Source organism: Eucalyptus grandis, chromosome 8 (assembly GCF_016545825.1).
Source record: "Eucalyptus grandis isolate ANBG69807.140 chromosome 8, ASM1654582v1, whole genome shotgun sequence".
Lineage (NCBI taxonomy): Eukaryota > Viridiplantae > Streptophyta > Magnoliopsida > Myrtales > Myrtaceae > Eucalyptus > Eucalyptus grandis.
In genome coordinates, this window is record NC_052619.1 from 17229855 (window position 1) to 17248971 (window position 19117).

General features: G+C 39.9%; 1 protein-coding gene and 1 pseudogene across 1 annotated transcript; both read left to right on the top strand.

Moving 5' to 3' along the window:
- The first annotated feature begins 4349 nt into the window (after window positions 1-4349).
- LOC108954562 lies at window positions 4350-12421 on the top strand (annotated as a pseudogene).
- Window positions 12422-13806: 1385 nt separating this feature from the next.
- Window positions 13807-17886, top strand: LOC104417063 (PR5-like receptor kinase). Its single transcript, XM_039300627.1, has 3 exons — window positions 13807-15106; window positions 16491-16559; window positions 16682-17886. The coding sequence occupies exons 1-3, from the start codon at window positions 14074-14076 to the stop codon at window positions 17851-17853; spliced, it is 2274 nt and encodes a 757-aa protein (XP_039156561.1). The 5' UTR covers window positions 13807-14073; the 3' UTR covers window positions 17854-17886.
- Window positions 17887-19117: the final 1231 nt, after the last annotated feature.

Below are 19117 nucleotides of genomic sequence, written 5' to 3' on the forward strand. Positions count from 1 at the left end.
GGGTGCAACCTCGCGTCCTTGCGTCCTTCGGCCAGCGACCCGCTCTCTGTTTTGTCCTGAAGCTAACGTCCAAGCAGGGGAAGGAGGAGGGAGGAGGAAGGAGGAAGTTAGGTCAAAGCAACAGTTCGTTGCTCAGTTACTCTATGTTGATATCTAGGTGAAAAAAAATTAATTATAGGTGATTCACCCCTGCCCTTCCATACAATAAAGAATTTATAATCTATATTACATAAAAAGTAATACCATCTTTGGTTTCGAGCCCAAGCTTTTTTTTCTGTCCAAGAAAAAGGAAAATTGTAATAATATGTTGTATTCACTACCAAAGATGTTGATTAATAAGATAAGAACAAAAATCTCTCAAATTAAATAAAAGATGTTGTTTCTCCATACAAGTAAAATCGAAATCTCTAGATTTTTTTTCTCGAAATATAAGCAAATCTTTTCTTTGTTTCTTTTGTTGGGCATTTCATATCAAGCCTACATAGAAATTTATAAGTAACGAAAATATATTTGTATTTTTATTTAAAAGGTGCAGATCAAATAATGAAGTCAAGTTGCATTTGTCATGTCTTAATAAGTCGATCCTTTAATAGTATATTCTCTTGGATCTTCTCTAATGATACATCTTTATACATATGGTAATCTGTCTTGTTTAGTAAAATATAAGAGCAGGATAAAAGAAGAGTACCAAATGTTTGTTTCCTTAGGCATCGTACTCTTGAAAATAGGGAATTACGGCCCCGTTTGGTTGGACTTTCCCAAGGGGTTTTCGGGCCCGAAAGCCCTTGGGGAAAAAATTTTGTGTTTGGCAATCATTTTCAAATGCTATTTGGCCAAATATCAGCATTTGGGATGCTGAAAGCCCAATGCTTGGGAGGACCAGCTTTGGGCATTGGAAATGCCGGTTCACTGTTCATCTTCTTCCCCCTTTCTTCTTCGTTCGTCTTCTTCATCTTCGTCTTCCTCGCCGGCTGAGAGTGCGGCTTCTCCGGCAGCCACCACCGCCGCGTGGGGGTCCCGCATCCCCGGTGACCACTGCCCGGGGTGGCGAGACCGGTGACCCAGCGGCGTCGCCAGCGGGCGCGAGCCGCGACGCCGCCGGGTCCGCGCGACCTCGGGCGGCGTCGCTGGCGGGGCGAGCCGCGACGCCGCATGGGTCCGGCGCCTCGAGCGACGCCGCATGGGTCCGCGAGCCAGGCCTCGGAGGTCGCGCGGACGGCGCGCGCCCGCCGGGCGGCGCCGCTTGGGTCGCGCGACCTCGGACCTGCCGCTAGATTTGGCCGTCCGGCGGCCAGATTCGGGCTGCCGACGGCCGATCTAGCCTCCGCGATCTCGAGCCGCCGGATCTGGTGGTCCGCGGCCGATTGGTTGGCGGCGGTTGGCCGCCGCCGAATTTGATTTCGACTTAAATAAAAATAAAAAATACCAAAAGTCAATTACAAAGCTGAATTTTACCAAACGGTGTTTATACTAAGTTGCCTTTCAATGCTACAATTTACCAAACGGTATAACATTCCCACAGACCCATTTTGCTCAAAGGTATTTGCATTCTCCCAATGGCATTTCCCCAAAGTTGAACCAAACGGGCCCTACATGTCCTGGTGGATAAGATTGTCAACACAATCAGGATGTCTACCTAAAGAGAGGAAAACCAGGCCTTGTTTAGTTCTCTGGACTTGGTCGAAATCTGATTCTTGTGCATGCTTGGATGTATCCTTATGGATGAAGCCATGTTCATTGAACAAGTTGGTGAAAACTTAGAGTAATGCATAATTGTATAATTATAATCCATAGTCATCAAGAAAAGAAAAATTTCTTGTCCAAATAGAGATTTTTCATTTCATAACGTATAGCAAAATAAATATCGAGAATTTAGACTAAGGTTATTTTACAATCTAGTTCATACATAAATTTCTTTCATAGCTCACCTCACCTCAGCTTTTTGTTAATTTCATTTTGGTAATAATCTGTCAGTTTTCACTCTTTATTATTTTTGTTTCGTCAGTGCGAGGCCGGCAGAACGATTTTTCAAGTTCCTCTTGCTGATAGGATCATATTTTTCTCCACAAATTGGAAGATTGGAGGGGAAATAAAAAAGAAAGAAAGAAAGAAAGGAATCCAGATCTCTGAGATTAGATGCAATCATGCAAAATGAAAGTGGCATATGCTCTATTACAATTAATATATTATTTCTGCAATTAGGATATATCCGCTCCCTCAGGCAATCTAGACCTTCTCTATCAATCAAATTCATTCCATTCCAACAAGTGGATTGACCTTATCAGAAGAGGGACCCGCAAATGACTTATTTTAGTCCATGCCTTTGGGGTTATATATATATGAGAGGTGAGGCAAATTGTATCGTGTCCACCTATTTTCCCTTTAAATTAGGGAAGGCTGCTTTGTCTTTGAATTGGGTGTTTTAATCGCGCTTGCCTAGCTACCCTTCTTCAAGGTGATGATAAGAGTTCCTAAAACTTCTTATATTAAAAGGGTTGTGCTAAATAATCTTGCTGATTTTTATTGGATGCTTAAACAAAGCCACTAGCTTAAGACAATCGCTTGTTGTTCGTAGCTTTGTTTAGTAGGGGTTAAGCAAAAATGATTGGCAGCCTCTAAAACCTGAATCAGCCTGATTAATCTCTACTTAATTAGACGCTTACAATTACGTAACATTAGCTAAAATAGAAAATAAAAAATTCTGTGTGCTTTTTAGTATATTTATGGGATTTGGTGTCATGAATGGAAGGAGGATATTAAGATATTAAGATAAGGACACCAAAAGTATCATAACTTTCGTGCGGTGCTCGCCTAAGTGCCATAACATTGTTTTTCAATTACTTTGAGTGTCGTGACTTTAAAAAAAAAAAAATCTTTACTTGAGTGCCATAACCTTTAATTGATCATTTGAGTGTTGTAACTTTTAAAGAACGTTCATGTCGGATTTCCTTATTAATGAAAAATTACAGCGCTTAAGTGATCAATTATGACATTAAAGTGATTGAATAAAAAGTTATGAAATTTAAGTGATCATTGTACAAAAGTTATGACATTTGTTGTCTTTTTTGTTCTAATACATTTGAAATACAAATCCCACTATGTGCTTATAAGATTAGCATATTTGTTTTGTCTAAGTTTTTTGAGAAAAATATAACGAAATACACCTTATTTCTCATCCCATGACCACTTACCTCTTCTTTTGAAAATAACAAATATCTACACTAATTCTACCATTCAAAAATCACTTTTTTCAGTCTGCTCAAACTGTAAGGAAGATGCTAAAATGAGTTCACATGGAGGGGCAAATTAATGTTCTCAATGTGGGGTTTTTCTTGGAAGAATGTGAATGATATTTATCAAAACGAAAATATGTGAGTGGCTATTAGATCAAGAGTAAGATATATTTTTGATATTTTCCCTTTTTCGAGCAGGCCACAGCTATATAATCTTGCGGGATTTTGTTGGCCTATTCTGAATCGTGAAGTGAAAGAAGACGGAGATGCAGCAAATGTGGACCAATAAAGTAGTTGGAGAATGGTAGTTGGATATTTTTGGCCAATGTGCTCTGCAACTTTATGGTCCATTCCGTTGTGCCTGTGAATCCCGTCGGCTGGCTTCATGGTGGCTGAATTCTTTAGATTCATGGGCCTCGGCAGTACATGACGTCCTTAGTAGAAAGTAATTCTGTCCACCTCTTGCCTCTATAAATTGACATTTTCCGCAAAATTGGCCACTATGGAAAGATGAAAAACATCCCTTTTTGAAATTCCTGCTACCTAGTCTTGCCATTTGAGCAGACATCAAAAGCATCACTGACCACAAAGGAGGCTATATGCATGCTTTTTGTTCGCATATGTAGTGGTTCTTTTAAAAAATAGAAAAGGAAGATAATGTGTCCCCAGAAGAAGGTCCGGCCAAAATTATCTTGTGCTTATCGTCCAATTGGAAAGGAAAAAAAAAAAAAAAAAAAGAAGAAGAAGAAGGGTTTTGCTCAAGAAAATTCCCAAAAGAAAAGTAATGTTCTAGCAGAACAGTTCTTTTTCTTGATAGTTTCTTATTCCACCAAAGAGATAAGAAACTATTAATTGAGATCTTATCTTTCTTACTCGATAAACATGGGTTAAAGTTGAAGATAACAATGCCTCCATGGAAAAATGGACAGAACTTAATTACTTTCCAGGTTAGAAAAACACTCTGGCTTTCCTAGCCGGTGGTTGGCTGAAAAAGATAGAACTTTGTCCGCGGTTTTTACTTTGTCTTTATCCAGAGCCGTGTCATTGAGAAAGTCCGGTTCCATGTTTTTACTTACTGCTTGCCCATAAAGAGCGATGCAGCCCTTTTCATCTGTGATCCTGCTGTATTCGGAGACTCTGTTCCATTAGTGATTCCAATACCATTAATGGGGGCGAGTCAGAAAAGCAAAGAATTGCTTGCCAGTTTGCAAGACTGAGGTCCGCGAGGAATTCCTAGAAACCGCGAGTATAAACCGATCAGAGTCGGGGTTTCCGTATTAGCACTTGGGGTTTCTCATTTCGAGTCATCCATATAAAGCAAGCAGACTAGCCACGTTGGAAAGAGAACTTATCTTCTTTGGAGCTTATAGATTTGCTAGTTCCTCGTACGTAGTCAGATAGAGAACCAAGGAGCATTTTTGTAAGGCGAGCAAGCATGGCGATTAACGAGGACATTGAAAATCAAGAAACCAGGGACAGAGAAGGAGTAAGAGAGCGGCTCCTTGCACCGCAAGAGAAGGACCGAGCTGGCAAAGATGAAGGAACCGATAAGGGTCGTCCGTGGATGGTCTATTTCACCACATTCGTTGCGGTTTGCGGTTCCTATGAATTCGGGACCTGCGTAAGTAGGAAATGCAATTTCTTTTTGAAAAGTCCAGTTCCCATGGTAATGGTTGAAATGAAAAGGATTTGATTAATTGAATCTAATGAGAAATTGTTTCATTGGATTTTCAGGCAGGTTATTCATCACCAACTCAGGATGCTATAGTGGAGGAACTTAGTCTCTCTACAGCTGAGGTATGTCGAATTTACCGGCGAGTGTTGAGAAGCACATGTCGCGTTGTCTTTGTTCGTTGCTTCGATTCAATATCAGAATTGTCACTGAAGGCGCCCATATACAAGAAAATCAAAGTAACGATCTGCTCATATTCCGGGTCCATAATATAGACGTGTTATATGATCAAAAACTTTATAAACAAGACTCTCTCAATAATAAGGATGTTGGCTTTGAGGTAGAGATACTTCTTTCTCTAGACATCTTATTCTTTCTGCATTGTAACGAGTGAAATGTATACTGAATTTTTGCATCGAGTTCCATTGTTGGACACCTCAGGACAAGAAAACCAAAAATGGGGAGATTTAGATTGGGTATCATCAGCTGAAAATTGCGACTGCATATCATTCAGGTTTCTGATCGAAGTGATAGGTTTGTTCAGAATAGCTTTCCACTGAGATTCTCGAGCATTCGGTGACTTATAGCATTGTTAGCTAGATGGAAACTGAAGTTCTTTCTCTCACTGAACTCAAGCTGATTTGCAGTTACTCTTTATGTGTCTTTCAACAGTATTCAGTCTTTGGATCCATACTGACATTCGGTGCAATGATTGGTGCAATTACCGGAGGACCAATCGCTGATTTTGTTGGCTGTAAATGGGTAAGCAGCAAATGAGTGCGTCGTTCACAATGTAAAACAGAACAGTGTTTTTCAAGACTCTTTGAGAGTTTTAGCTTTGGGATTTAGTTATATCATGGAAGGAGGACGTGACAGCATAAACATTTGCCTCAAAATGCAGACAATGAGAATAGCGAGCGCTCTGTGTAGCAGGATGGCTTGCTATTTACTTTGCTGAGGTGTGTCCATATCCTATTTACAAGCCTTATCATAGGTGAAGATCGATTAGTTGCATAAGAACTTCAAGTCTCATCAACTCTCTGTTCTGTTTAATTTTGAGTGAATTAGGGAGCACTTGCTCGGGATATCGGAAGATTGGCCACGGGATATGGAATGGGAGTCTTTTCCTATGTGGTAATTCCTCACTTCGTACCACACACATTTGATGTAGCAAGTTGTTCTACGACAACATGCTGGACTCGATTCACAGTGACAGCATGAAGCTCTCTCTTCGGTTTAGATTGGTTAATCTTTTTCTAATTTATGTCCAGGTACCGATATTTATAGCTGAAATTACACCCAAAAATCTCCGTGGAGCTTTGACTGCTGTCAATCAGGCAAAGATTTTGTATGAACATTCTTGGTTAAAATTGCAAGCATGGAGTTATTGGCAAAAGGCCTTAGCTTGTAGCAAATTTTGCCTTTTTGCAAGTGCAAGATGGTGTATATATGTACATCCTACAGAACCTACTAGGCCTAACATGTTCTCTTCTCTCCACAGCTTATGATCGTTGCTGGTGTGATATCCTGATTTTCGAGTCTGATTTCGATGAGACGAGTTGGGCTTTTCATCGATGTGTCTATAGCCTTTTTCTCTGAGTTGGCCACTCACGAGTTAACTAGCCTATTAGGTAAAGCCGTTAAGGAATCTAAATACAATAGACATGAGAATTCGACTAGGAATCGACTGCTCGACCGTGCTAATCTGCAGGGGTCATTACGGCACCGTCAAAATGGATCAGAGACCGGAGATAGGTTGATTCGATAGATATATGTGATTAGTGCGTGGGTGATTCCACCTAATTGCAAAATTTCTGTCAAATGGCACTAGACCGATTTTTCTGTCGTTTTTGTACCTTGTGTCCGTATTTGAAATCTCGAGATTTTCACGACAATCGAGAGTCGCTAGTGTGTCGAAGATGTACATTGTGGCTCGAAAATAATCGACCACGAGTCAATTGCATTAAAAATTCCTAAAAACTACCTAGTAGATTGGGACGCGCTAAAATCACGTCGAATTGAAATTAACCGCGAAATTAAGCTTGATTTCAGAAATTGAAAGTTCTGTTGTGTCACAATCCATTTTAGGAACGTCGACTCACTTTCCGAAAAATTTTCGGAGATCCCGAGATTTGTACGGAAAATCGATTCGGAAATTGAACGAAAATTCAGTGGACTTATTTGAAGGAAATTTTGATGTGCAAGCCGAGCTACTGGGTGATGGGAATTTATGGACATGTGTGGGATTTTTCTTCGATAAAATTTGATTTCGAAATTGAGAATTTGAGGATGAAATTGAATTCTAAAATCAGTGAAATTCGGAGCTATGGTTTGAGGGTTGATTTTTGGCATCATTTAGTTGATTCTTAGATTATGTTGGTTAGAAAGAATTAGGGGGATAAGGATTTAATGGAGGAGATAAGCATGTTGACTTATTTTCCCCCAAGCCAGCTGCTCTCCACGGACGGAGCTTCTCTTTCATTTTTCCGCGGAGCCGATCCCTCCACGTCCCCTGTCCACCGCCTCTTTCCCTCATCCGATTCTCTCTTTCTTCTTGGTCTCTCTCGCTTTTCACGGCTTCAGCTCCTTCTGTTCACTTCTCCCTTCGAAGACACCCATCACCGAAGCATACCCACGTTTTTCCCTCATCCCACCGCCACTTGCACCATCATTCACCCACCGTTTCTTCTCTGCACCACACGTCCGAAGCCACCTCAAATTCAGTCAACCAAAGGAGTTTTTCTCCAGCAAAGTTGACCGTGAAACCCTCACATCTCGCCGTTCCCTTCCACCGAAGCATCACCGGGTCTTCTCTTCACGCGGCCATGAAGACAACTTGCTTTGTTTGTTGACCGCATCTCTCCAACTCGCTGTCTCCACGAAGCCAAGCTTCGTTGCCGCGTCCACCGCAAGTTCAACCGAGGAAAAATCCAGCTCCTTCGGTCTTGAACCATAGGCTTTGTTGGCTGATTTCAGCCGGTCCAAGCTCCTGTCGGCCTCGCCGTGAGCTTAAGTCTTGGCCGCCGTCGCGCCGCCGTCGCCGTGAGCCGATTTTCGGGCTTAACCGGTGAGTTGCGTTCTAATCCTTTATTAGTGGGCTAATGACACTTAGAGGTGTGTTAGTTAGCTAATTTGTGGATTAATTATGTTGATTAGGTTTAGGATGGCTTAGTTAGATTAAGTATATAGTTAATATTTAGTTAGTGTAATTAGTTTAGTTAGGTGGATTAGTTAGGAATTAGTTAGTTTATTTAGTTAGTGTACTTAGATTAAATTAAATAGGATGGTTAGATTTAATTGTTAGTTAGATTATTTAGTTTATTAAATGCTTTAAATTTATTTATTTTGTAATTTATTTAATTTTTGATAAATTATTTAATTATTAATTATTTTCCGGAAATTAGGCGGGATAGCCGGTGACCGGAATTTCGTGCTGATTGCAATGGTGTGTTTGATTTCTGCAATTGGATGTTAATTTGTGCAAATTGAGTGCTGATTGGAATTTTGAGTATTTAATTCCAAAATTTGTGAAATTCATTATTTATTCAGAAAATCCCGGGTATTGGGTTTTAAGGCCGAAAATGGTTAAATTGGAGGATATCAATTTTTCTAGTGTGAATTGACCGTGTATCCACACACGACTATTTTATCATGTATTTCTAATACGAAGAAAACAGGCCAGGTTCACTATTTTAATTGAGACATTTGAGTGCAATGCACAGTGTCCTGGGCCGAGATTGATTGGTCGTGTGTTGGTTAAGAGAAATCGTCCTGAGCTGTTAAGTCGGATGTTACCAATTTATTGGGACTCGGGTCGCAGTAGATTCTGGACCTACGCCCCTTCGGGGAAGCCATCTAATTGAGAGACGTAGCCATGCTCAAAGGAGGTGAGACGACGCCTGCCACCAATAGAGTTGGCCATGCCCTTGAGGGGTGTAATTAACAATTGGAACGCATGATTGTTGAGTTTGATGCACCCGATTATGAGATCAAAACTGTGTGACATGGAATGGAATGTGTCATAACGGTTTGGCCTTATAATCAGGACTTTGGTAATTAATTGAATTGATGAGGTGTTCCAGTTGTTATATGCATTACAATATGAACTATACTGACATGCAGGAAAGGAAACTGAGGCGAGGTAAGTCTTCTGTGCCAATTGAGTGGTTGTGTGGTTAGGAGTGTATTTCCCTCCTAATAGGGGCTTAGATCATGTACTTGCTGAGATTCATATCTCACCCCGTCGTGGACTTAAAATTTTCAGGACCGTAGAGGGAGGACTTGGAGCTGAGCTGAGGTGACCTAAAGAGTAGGTCAGATAGGACAGCCTCTTTTTGAGAATTAGTCTTTTGGTTATAGACTTGTGTAAAAGACTCAGTATGTTTATAAAAGTGTGGCTTGTTTGTTAATGTGATGTCCTGCTTTTCTATCCCGAGATAGTTGCTGTCAGGGGATTTGTTAATTGCTTCCGCATGTGCAATAAAATAAAAGGGTCGGCGACTCGTCCTGAGAAGTTGCATAATTTTTATCGACCAGAGAGGGATGAGCATGCGCTCAAGGATCGGGGCGTGACAGCTGGAGTGTCCGTTTCCTTCATAATTGGGACAGTATTAGCTTGGAGGGTTTTGGCATTAATTGGTAAAACAGAAAAAGTAGCATAATTCAAGTTTAGTGCCAATGTTGCATAGAAAAGTCCAAGTCTGAAACCACCTTGAACGTCTGCGGTTTATGCAGGTCTAATCCCCTGTGCAGTCCTACTGTTCGGCCTGTTTTTCATTCCAGAGTCTCCTAGATGGCTGGTAACAAATCAAGATTAACACCAGATTCTTCTTATCTGAATTGTTGGAAGAGAGGGATTTGTAGTGTTGGAATGAATTTTAGGATTCTGCCGAATGCCGGTGAAACGGGCCATGAAAAGGAGTTTGAAGCCGTGCTGCAGAAACTCCATGGAAAGGATGCGGATATTTCTGAAGAGGTTGCTGAAATACAAGTAAAAGGCTTTAAGTCTATACTCGTTTCATCTTAGTGCCTCAACTTTATAAGTACGAATAACTGACGGAATGATCGAATTTGTTTTTCTTGACAGGACTACATCGAAACTCTTCAACTGCTCCCGAAAGCCAGCATTCTCGATTTATTTCAGAGAAGATATCTGAGTTCTGTCATCGTAATCTTCTCTCTGTATTTACTGCTATGTATCCAATAAAGTCCCTCCTTCGTTGCTTTCTTGGAATGCCCTGTGGATCGGGAGTATGCAGTAGTTGTACTTTTGGTGATATTTCCCATTGTTGTTCTTTTTGCTGACAAATTTGTTAAATTTTGGCCAGATTGGTGTTAGATTGATGGTCGTCCAGCAGTTCGGAGGGATAAATGGTGTCTGTTTCTATGCAAGCAATATTTTCAAGGAAGCAGGTATGAAGTTCATAGCAAGAAGCTCTTGGGCACCACAATAATGAAACTATGCATTGCATTTTATGATTCCAGAACGGATAACCAAATAAAAAGCAAAGCAAGGGTTCCAATTTATAAAATCCAGTTAATATTCGAATGCTTTTGGTCTACTTAATTATCACTGAATGAGCTGTTCACATAATATAGTGTTGAATCTCACAAGCAAGGTATTAGTCTCGCCTTTATAATCGCATTTGCACAATCTCCTCAGGTTTGTCCTCCAGCGTAGGAACCATAACTTATGCAATCCTCCAGGTCTGTAATTCTCGCCCTTTCCTCTTTGGCGGGGATCTAGTTTTATACACGTCACGCTTAAAGAGTAAATTTTTGCAGGTTATTGTCACGGCTATTGGCGCTGCACTGGTCGATAGAGCTGGAAGAAAGCCCCTTCTCTTGGTAAAATAGATGAAAGTCGCTGAGAAATCATGTCTATAGTAACAAAGCTTTTCTGGTTCTGCCCCTTTCGCGAGTTCTGCAACTTGAACCATAACCTTCTCTCTCTCTCTCAATCGCAGATCTCGGGGACAGGATTGGTCCTGGGATGCATAGTAACTGCCCTTTCATTCTTTCTAAAGGTAAATACTATCAGTCCTGGTGTCTTCCTTCTGCTTTGCAATGCTTGTCAACCAGTAATTTTTTGAGAATCTTCCAAGCCAGGTTCATGATCTAGCAGCTGATGCTGTCCCGATACTTGCAGTCACCGGCATTCTGGTAATAGTCTCACCTGCCTTGATCTCTTTCTGGCTTTATCCGGTTGGCTGCCACAACAACTCCCCACTATAAAATTTTTTGTTCTGTTTTTTCTCAATGCTCAGCTATACATAGCAGCATTTTCCGCTGGAATGGGCGCGGTTCCTTGGGTTGTGATGTCCGAGGTAATCCTAAACATCCCCCGAAGTTTCATGCTTATCAAATTAAAGGGTCGTTTCTGTAACTGGGATTGTTACGAGTATTTCAAAAAAATTTGCCAATCATGTAATGTGTCCCTGGTGTTCAGATTTTCCCCATTAATATCAAAGGAGTAGCTGGAGGGTTTGCAGCACTAGTAAACTGGTTTGGCGCTTGGGCAGTTTCCTACACTTTCAACTACTTAATGAGCTGGAGCTCCTATGGTACGACTCTGCTGAAAACGCTCTTTGAACTGTTGCTCTGGCAGGAGCTCGATAAACATTTGTCACATTGGAACATGAGTTGTTGCGCGAATTCAACCAAACTACAGACTTGAGACCTAGTTTTTCCCAAAAACTTCAATCCTATTTGGAGCTGGAGGTGTCTGTCACTGTTCTTCACAATCTCGAATGCATATTGAGTCCATTTATTTCAATCAATGTGTTTACAGCAACTTCTACCTAGATTCGAATATCACGAAAATTGAGTCGACGTGTCATTTAGAAAAGAAAATAAGTGAAGTGGGTCTTTCTGCAGAAAGATTAATAGACAGGTAGTATATATTAAAGCATTCTTCCCATGAGAAAAATGTCAGAATATGCTTCTGCAAAACTTGTCGAAAGCAAATAACTCTGCCGGCTTGCTTCACAGTTACCTTCTTTCTTTATGCGGTGATTAACGCCGCTGGGATGGTGTTCGTGATCACGGTGGTCCCTGAAACGAAAGGGAGGAGTCTTGAGTAGATTCAAGCAGCTATCAACAGAGAATGAAAATGGCAGCACTCTTCCTTGTAGTCCCATTTGAGCTTACATGACACTTGCAATACCACACATTCGGAGATGGAAAATGATTATGAAGCAGGTAACAGCATCTGTTGTTCGATAAAACGACGTTATTGTTGAGATCTGTCAGGTCATTCAGTTTTATTGCGGGAAAGAGATGTGGTTATTTTACAGGAGAGTGAGTGATTGATCTACGAGAATAATACTTCAATTGCTAGTGAAAAAGCACGTAGTGCTTTTTTTAATGAATGCGGATATTACACTTATAGTCTTCGTGCGTGTCAGGCAATGACGAAGCAAGTGACCTTTAAATTGAGGTTCGTGTCCATCTATTGCTGGTTGAGAAATTATTGTATGGCCTTTATTCTTTTCTCGTAATGTGCAACGATAGTCTTCAGTGCTGTTATTTATCTTTTCAGTTAGAAATTTCATTTTGTTCAAAAATGAAAAATCCTTCACTACTAAACAGATTATTATTTTTCTATAGTCTTTTATGGCACTGAATGAATTGATAGTTGATACATCAATTTGCATAATTTATGTCCAAATCTTTTGGTGTACGTGCAAGAGATAATATTGGATACTTTCACCAAGAGATTTTCTACTTAAAATTTGACTAATCATTGCTGAATATTTAATGATGATAGAAAGCAACTAAAGTATCATTGCTGTGGAGATGCTCGCAGAACGAACCTATTTCCAGAAAGGGTAATATGCAATAAAAATAAAAATAAAAACGTAATTAGTAATAATATTACTACAAAAAATTGAACATGTGCAGTTAAAATGTTATTGGATGCGTCAGTTAAAATAAACTTTGTCGTATTATATGGAAAATCCATTTCAGTCTCTTCAATTATACTTAGGGGCATGCATTAGCTTGAGAAAATATATGGTGAGTGCTAATTACAACTATTTGAAGGCGTTTCTATTTCGCTGAGAAGAATTGCTATGCGAAGCTCTCTGATGTTATGTTCACAATGGTAAATTGCCCGATAGTCTCATTTGAGCTTACATGACACCTTCAATTCCACACATTCAGATATGGAAGATGATCATGAAGCGGGCAACAACATTCGTTTCATTTGATAAAATGACAGTATTATTGAAATTGATCAGTTCAATCATTAAGTGGTTCTATCATAGGAAAGAGATGATAGTATGGTTCATAGATCTAGCACAATTATGGGAGAGTGATTGAAATATTAAAGTTGACAGTAAATAAATAAACATCGCTTTGTATTTTTGAAGTCAAATTTTGCATCTATAGTCTTTTCGTGACGATGAAGTTAGTGAGGTTCTAGTCAAGGTGTGTCGGTCCCTCAATAGCAATTATTGTATTACTTTCTACGTGCGTCGGTCCCTCAAAAGCAATTATTCTATCGCTTTTAGGTGCGTCGGTCCTTTGATAGCAATTATTGTATTGCTTTATTTCTTTCATAACCCGTTCCATCATCCAAGAAGCACTTACTCCATATTTTCCTTTTACTTTTGCCAAAAGCGATATTGTACAAGTTAATATTCCTGTCAATAAGCAATTTTTGTTACCAATTTTTGTTTTTTGCTAAAGATGAAAAAGCTCATACAATAAAATACGATATGTATTTCCTTTTTGTCTTCACAATTTAATAAGCAACATTTATGGAATATTAGCCTTGAAAAGAAAATAGAACGCCAATGCCTCACTTGAAGGGATTTTTGATTCATTTTAGAATACAAAACATTCAAATCGATTCTTTTTTTATGGTACTAAGAAAAGTCAATTTGGAAAGTGCAGAGAAGTTTCTTTTCTAAACAATGTGAAAGGTATGCATAAATAATTTCAACACCATGTTTTGTCACCTAGACTGCAAGGGCTGCAATTTCCATGCGGTACACACTTTTTCTTCACTAGACTTGCCTTTATTGGTTGACTTGGACATTTGTATGACCGACGACTCCCGACACTTTTCATTCATATAACTAGGCCCCCATCGCATTACCAATTAGCAAAAACTCTCATTGCATCAGATCAAACGATAGAGAGACGATTAAGTCTCTGAGCTCCATGAGCATGTTCCGTGTTTTGCTTTTCATATTGCATGTTCTACTGCTACTGAGGACAAGTTGCGGTGCAAAGAAGAATTACTTGTGTGTTGCTTCGTCTTGTGGTGAGGTTCATAACATATCCTATCCTTTTCGATTGAAAGGTGACCCAAAAGGCTGCGGCCACTCTGAGTATGAGCTAGCTTGTGAAAATAATCGCACCGTTCTATATTTGTATGCCGATCGATATTATGTGAAGTCAATTCACTATCACAACGATTATTTCGGATATCATTTCTCTGGTCATATCACGGTGGTTGAAGATGGACTGCAAAAAAGTAATTGCTCATCCCTCCCTCGTTACTTATTGATGAGATCCAACTTTAGTGCTAATTATCTATACAATGATGGTTCTTGGCACTCAGAAGTGCCGGTGGTCTTCATGAAGTGCTCACAACCCGTTGCTTCTGCTTTGTATATCAATACTGAACCATGTATTGAGGGAGCATACCCTTCCTATACGCCCCGTAATATTTCCCAAATGAAGGTGTACTCCTACGCTATGTATGGGATGCGTTCGTCCGATCTACAAGCAAGGGACATCAAGGATTCTTGCAACATAACCTTGATGACTTTCTTATCGAATTATAACCTGACGGGGGAAATGGCTTCGTATAATTGTGTGAGCCTACTGTGTAAGGACCTCCACAACATGATGGCTGAAGGATTCAATCTCTTTTTTTATGCACTTCCTCCTTCGCCGTCTTGGCCGTCTTCATCGTCTTGGCTGTCTTGGCCGTCTTGGCCGTCTTGGTCATCTTCGTCGTCTTCACCGTCTTTGCCGTCTTGGCTGTCTTTGCCATCTCCACTGTCTTTTGCCGTCTTCACCGCCTTCGCCGTCTACGTCGTCTGCGCCATCTCCGCCGTCTACATCGTCTACGCCGTCTCCGCCATCTCTGCCATCTCTGCCATCTCCGCTGACTCCGCCGTCCTCACCCTCTCCGCCGTCTCCTTCGTCTCCGCCGTCTTCGCCATCTTCGCCGTCTCCACCACCGGTAATTTTCCAGCTTTGTGTGATTATGTACCCAGAGGTGTGGTGCGAACCATATTACTCCTGTAAGCTGACTTTCTCTGAAGCTTTTCTTCCTTTACTCTCTTACTTTCTTTCTTCTTCTTCTTCATCCTCATCCTTTTCTCAAATGTTAGCTCTACTGAGAGATCTTATCAAAATTTACTTACTGAGTAATGTGGCATGTTTCTATGGATATTGTAATACATTGGTTCGATATATTGAGTCATTACTTTCTTTAATACCCAATAAAAAATTGCCACATCCTTTTAGTGAAAAAGTTCAGTAAGATTTTGTAGTAGATTTGGCGTGCGTTGCTCTTTTATTTTACATCTGTGGAGCTTTTTTGGACTTGACACTCTTTCTTTATTTTATTTTATTTTTTGGGGCCTTATTCACTAAAAAAAAACCACAACTTCAAGTTTAGTCCCATGCTCCGAACTTTTTTTGTCTAAAAAAACCCTAAACTTTAGGTCTAGTCCAAATTTGCGTCGAACTTTTCTTTATCTTGAAAAAATCTCAAACTTTAGGCCAAATCCTAAATCTATCTCTAACCTTTTTTGTCTAAAAGAAAAAAACACCAATTTTTACTCTAATTGCAAATCTACCCCATCAACCCTCTGACCGAAAATTGTCATTAGTCGTCCCTAATTTTCATATCTTAGAACGGTTTCATTTTGGAAATAATTTTCCATGTCACCTTACTGAAGTGGAGTTTTTATCGATGTGGAAATGCCATGTCAAATTGGGAACATACCATGGGGGTAAATTTTGGAATATATTAAAAGTTGGTGATTTTTTTAAGCAAAACAAAATTTGAGGCAAATCTAAAACTGTACCTAAAGTTTGGGGTTTCTTCTTAGACAAAAAAGGTTTGGGCCAAAATTGGACTAGAACTTGAGGGTTTTTTTTTAGGGAATTAGGCCTTTTTTGGGGAAAATTGTTTGATTTGATCGTAGCTTGTGTCCCTTGAATTGATGTTATTGTTGTGGGGAACTTATGAACATTTGGTACATTTAGGAGAATAAAAGCGAAAACGTGTTTCTTCAAAGGAAAAGATCATGCAACGATAACACGGATTTCATGAGTGAATAGAATAAAGTTGGATCTAAGCGTTATCTAGAAAAGTGAAAGTCGTTCACTCTTTTTTTTATTCTAGACTTCTCCACTTGCAAATTTCAATTAACAAAAGTGTGTCTTTGCACTTTGCAGTGACTGTATGAAGTTATCCTTCACTTGGGGTATATCTTAACGTGAATTGCTTTTATTATTTAACTGCTAAAACAATGGATCTAGTTCTTTATTGATTGGTCGTTAATTCTAATTAACCATATCTAGTAATCTCTCATGAATTCTCTTACTATCTACAGATGATTCTACGCAGCATATCATGGGCAGTGTTGCTGGAATTGCCGCATGGAATCTCTTTTTTGTCTTGGGTATGATAAGTCCTTTTCTCTTCACACCTATGAAGCTCTCATTCAGTACTCTGACAAACAAAAATTGTATGTGTAAAAAAAATTATCACACTATGCTAATCGATGGCCAAATTTCTCTGCAGTCTACTTCCTAGCAGCAAAATTCATACTCGGAGCTCCGTGTGTGTTGATATTTCTAATCTTGAAGTGGATGAGAAGGCATCAAGCGACCGATGCAAACATCGAAGAATTCCTACGAGCTCACAATAACTTCTTGCCCATGAGGTACTCATACTCGAATATCAAGAGGATCACACAAAATTTCACATGCAAGTTAGGTGAGGGGGGATATGGTTCTGTATACAGAGGAATACTTAGAAGTGGCAATGAAGTTGCAGTTAAGATTTTGAAAGAATCAAAATCTAATGGCCAAGATTTTATAAGCGAAGTGGCCACAATTGGAAGGATCCACCACGTTAATGTGGTGCAACTTGTTGGTTATTGCTTCGATTACTCCAAACAAGCTCTTGTCTATGATTTCATGCCGAACGGATCTTTGGATAAACACATTTCCTATAAGGAAGGTGATGATCCTCTTGATTATAAGAAAATGTATGAGATCTCTCTTGGCATAGCTAGAGGGATAGAGTATCTACATCGGGGATGTGATATGCAAATTCTACATTTTGACATCAAGCCTCACAACATTCTCTTAGATCGAAGTTTCACTCCGAAAGTTTCTGACTTTGGACTTGCAAGACTTTATCCCACCGATCACAATATAGTATCGCTAACTGCAGCAAGAGGAACCTTGGGTTATATGGCTCCTGAGCTATTCTATAAAGACATTGGTGGCATTTCTTACAAAGCTGATGTTTATAGTTTTGGGATGTTATTAATGGAAATGGCTGGTAGAAGGAGAAATCTAAATGCACATGCAGAGCATTCGAGTCAAATTTACTTTCCTTTGTGGGTTTATGATCAACTCGGCAAAGAAAAGGAACTTGAAAGGGTAGATGTCATAGAAGAGGAAAGAGAAACAACGAGGAAGATGATAATCGCTGCACTGTGGTGTATACAATTGAGCCCTAATGATCGGCCGTCGATGAGGAAAGTCCTAGATATGCTTGAAGGAGATATGGATAAACTGCAACTACCTCCAAAACCACTTTTGTATCCAATAGAGGCACCGGCTGATGATGTTGATGCTGAGATAGAACTTGAAACAATCTCATCTTCATCAAGTGCTCCGATAGTTTCTAGCAGTTCCCAATTTTACCATGACCATGAGTTTACGAAATCATGTATTGTGTGATTGTTCCCCTATAATGAGATGCAAAAATTATAAATAGTACTATCAACATGCATCATCATTGATAATGTAATCTGTGAAGCTTTTACATGTTTTCATATGGCACTAGTGTTTTCTGGTGGACTTGTTATGTCCATATTTTATAAATGACAATGAATGTTGTATGGCATTCATTCAATTTTTGTTTCATGTGAATCCTCTTGGTATAACAAGGTAATTTTTTCTCTGTATCAATGCTTGCATTTTGAGCAATGAATTTCTCTCATTTCCATCAAAACCTCTCATCCCCACCCTTCGACCTCTGATTGATCACCCACATCGAAGACAGCTACCTGCTCAAGCTATCTCCGACTTGGTCCTTATGTCACAAGATGGGTCCAAGCCTAATCGATGAATGACCGGCACATGTCAAAGAGTAAAGACAAAGTAGGCTGATAATTTTGCCTTTATGATGAATGGAAATTGACCACGTGATGTTATGTTAGAGCATATTATGTATTACAAAAGCTCAATCCCTAAATGCAGTAAGAACTTGTGCATTCACTTGATGATAAGACATGAATTGGTGCCTTGCATTCTTCAGAACAAGTATTACATTCCTCATTGTTGTCCCCTGCACATGAGTTTTCCTACTAAGCAAAGACAGAGAAGTATAAATTTTAAGTTTTATTATTATCAAAATAAAGCAGCATAAAAAATGATGCTAAACAAAAGTAGAAAATGGAAAAAATTAACAATCTTAATCTCTTTAGTGGTCGTGAAATTCCACGTGAAAATGGTCCTCCATTCTAGACTCTAGCTCGTGTCTAGACTCAAAAGAGAACATCAAGTAACGCTCAAACTCGACAAAAGGGACGGCTTGTTTAAACCAAGCATGCTGGTAGACTAGGGAAAACGAGACCCAGCTATTGTTTCGGTTCCGGAGTTCACAGAGAGAATTGTTTTACCGCGAATATCCCTATCCAGCTTGGCGACGATGGCCAAAAGGTGAGGCTGAAGCGAAATGAGCTATGGTCGGCCGCCTTGTTGTTGCACCGAGCCCAGGATCATCGGGATAAAAGTGGATTGAACCCAAAGAAAACTCATCGGGAATTCAGGCACCGGGGAATTTGTAGCTGGGGGCTCGAGGGTGTCGGGTGGAGATCGCCGGTTTATGTTGGGGATGGCTGGGTAACGCTTGTCCGAGAACGAAGTTCGGCTTCTGGGTTTCGCTTTCTCTCAGTCCATCCCTCCACTCACTCTCGGTTCTCTCTCCGCTTCACCCTTT